General features: G+C 44.2%; 1 protein-coding gene across 1 annotated transcript; it reads left to right on the top strand.

Annotated features, from left to right (window-relative positions):
• The first annotated feature begins 253 nt into the window (after positions 1 to 253).
• LOC116142706 lies at positions 254 to 2,490 on the top strand. Its single transcript, XM_031428118.1, is given in 7 exon segments — positions 254 to 287; positions 290 to 414; positions 486 to 514; positions 516 to 739; positions 742 to 780; positions 783 to 853; positions 2,137 to 2,490. Coding segments are annotated over 7 exon segments (876 nt in total).
• Positions 2,491 to 2,744: the final 254 nt, after the last annotated feature.

Raw genomic sequence — 2,744 nt, 5'->3', positions numbered from 1 at the left:
CATTCTCTTTTCTATAGGTAGAACTACTGTGACAGTCTAAACTTTGACCCTTATTTCTTTCTTCTTATTATAAAGGGGGCAAAGCCCCTTTTTTGCTCCCTTTATTGATAATGATAATCAAGGGCCCTCCTGCCGTCGTTTCAGTGACTCATAGGGCTTCCGTCAGCTCAGTCTTTTTGGTTCTTGAGAATGGTCGCCACCTCTCCGAGGACCGGAATGTTACCCTGCCTGATGGGTTTACATCCATCCCTGAATGTCATCGGGTACTATTCACTTCCCCGCCATTCTTTAACCGTCACCTGTAATCTGCGCAGGTGTGTCCATCCCCCCCTGAGTGGACGAAAACAAAGGATTTCTTGGAGCAACCCCTCTAGGTTCCAGACCCAGAAGTCAACCTTCCCGTATGAGCATTCGGTCCATGTATCAGTCCGTGTTCATGGAAGAGTGAAAGGGTCACCACTACTGAGATCCCCCCCTAATCTTAGATAGGTTGTCTGAGGGTTCGCCGCGGTTCATCTGTGCTTACACACTTGGCTACCCTTCTCCGAAAGCTTTGTGGGACCACCTACCACTAGTCTTCGGTCGGAGGGTTTATTGTACAAAAACGCCGGGACATAGGCTCCCAAGGGGGAAGCCCAATGAATGTCAGATGCAAAGCCCGCCACCTCATTAAGATCATGGCATACTCTCCCCCAAAAAAAAAAAAAAAAAAAAAAAAAAGCAGACCCCATTGAAATGAGAGTAGGTACAACAAGGCCATTTCTGTCCACCGCCCTTCTCACGAACCGTACGTGGACGTTACCGCTCAACTCTCCTAGCCAGCAAGCAGTTAGCCTTCCTCTACAAGGAGGAAGTGTGAGGAACCAACATTAAATAGATTCAGTTTTTCTTTTCAACAATAACATGATAAGAGCATCCCTTTCACAAAAACCTAAGATCCCCCCCCCCATCCCTTGCCACAGCACCTTGTGATCTTCTCAAAGATCATTACGAGCCCTCCCTAGAATATTTTTGTAGATTCCAAAAATTCCATGGTGACGAGAATGAATCCGGAATCCAGACATACTCATCCTGGACTTCTGCTCTCCTCTAGGGAGGGGTTTTTATAGATAGAGAGTGAGTCGAGGTTAGCCTCCCCTTAACCGATTTTTGGTCAGAGGAAGATCTCTCATCTGATGACCCTGAACAAGAAGGAGCTGCTCTCGATGTGAGATCAGCAACAAAGAAAGAAGAGGAATTGGATGCCCCAGAGCAGCAGCCCCCAGATAAGCCTTAAAAAAAACCACAACACATGGACCGGACACAAACAAAAGAAAAGGAAAAAGGCAATGATGATGATGATCCTATGTTCGTTTTCGCCCTGCCCCGATGATGTCTCCTAGCTCGCGAGCTACATACCAGAAAAGAATCTCTCTATCACTTGAAGTTTAAGAGAGAATCATTGGTTTGACCTATAGAGACTATGTGAGAAATACGAGATCTAGGCAAGCCGCTACATGTTCTCCCCTTGCCCTTGAACGATAGAAGAACTCCTTATCTTCTCTTAGATAGCAGTCGTCGTTCGCATCTATGGTCAATCAATTGGTCCGCGGATCTTTCTTCTATACGAGAAATCGCCATCTCGTAGCACCACCACGATGCTGATTCTCGTTATTTTTCCGAGCCTCTCATGCCGTGACTTGGCTTCGACTTTGGTATGATGAATGAGGAAAGATCTTTATAGAAGTCCCTGTCCGATTCAACCAAAAGTTAGTATCTATAATATTATATATATAATATATATATAATATATTATATATCTTTTAGATAAGGGGGAAACTGAAAGTTTTCTGAAAAGACTTGCAGCTCCCCTATCCGAATCCGCGAGGGACTAAGCACGAGACGAGCCATACATAAGGGGCGAATCTACTCTTTGTAGAATCGACCATAGATATCTTTTTTTTTCGGTATATTTGCATCAGGCTTAGCCCCTACTAAGAAGGCGTTCCCGAAAGGGGACAAAACCTATCTAAGATCCTGTGTCCGGCTTAGTAGCGCGTGAACAGAACACGCACCTAAGCGGAACTCAATATTCAACCAACCTATGATCCATTTATTTAAGATTTAATCAGCTTACTATCAATAAACCATGTTTAGGTTCTCGTTTCGGGAGATCTTGAACGTGCCCGTCGGTTGAATGCGCATACAAATAGGGTCACTATTCCCCTACTACTAATAAGGGCAGAGTGGATTCTAGATTATATCAGTCGGGTAGGCTGGACTGGGGTTCTGGGAAAATCTCTACGAATTCTTCTTTTCAGAGACATCCCTGGGTTTAGTGATGTCTCCGACAGCCTTGCTGGATCTCCAGATCGAATAATTGGTTTACAAGACGCTCTTAGGGGTCTGGTCTTGTCTTCTCGGATTCCAGCTTTTGACTTTCTTATAAAAAGCTTTGACCTACTCCCTAAGCAGAGATGTATTGCTGATATAGGTTGTGGGGTCATGTAACTCATGATGGCTTTTTTTTTGGAGTAATGAAATTTTTCATTGCATCCAAATCAATCAAGATCTAAGTATTTGTTCAGTAAACTATTATACTTCTCGCATGCATTATCTGAGTCTTGCCCATTTAAGGTATGGAGGAGGTATGTGTCCTCTCAGTCGCCTTGACCAATCACAGTTACCCGACTAATGGTCGCTTTGATCCGTTACAGATCAGCTCGAAAGTACCCCTTTCCATTATATAGTGTATGGTAAGCTGA

This window comes from Pistacia vera, unplaced genomic scaffold (assembly GCF_008641045.1).
Source record: "Pistacia vera cultivar Batoury unplaced genomic scaffold, PisVer_v2 Contig415, whole genome shotgun sequence".
Lineage (NCBI taxonomy): Eukaryota > Viridiplantae > Streptophyta > Magnoliopsida > Sapindales > Anacardiaceae > Pistacia > Pistacia vera.
The sequence above is the reverse complement of the archived record's forward strand: the minus strand, read 5'-3'. Positions and strand labels throughout refer to the sequence as shown.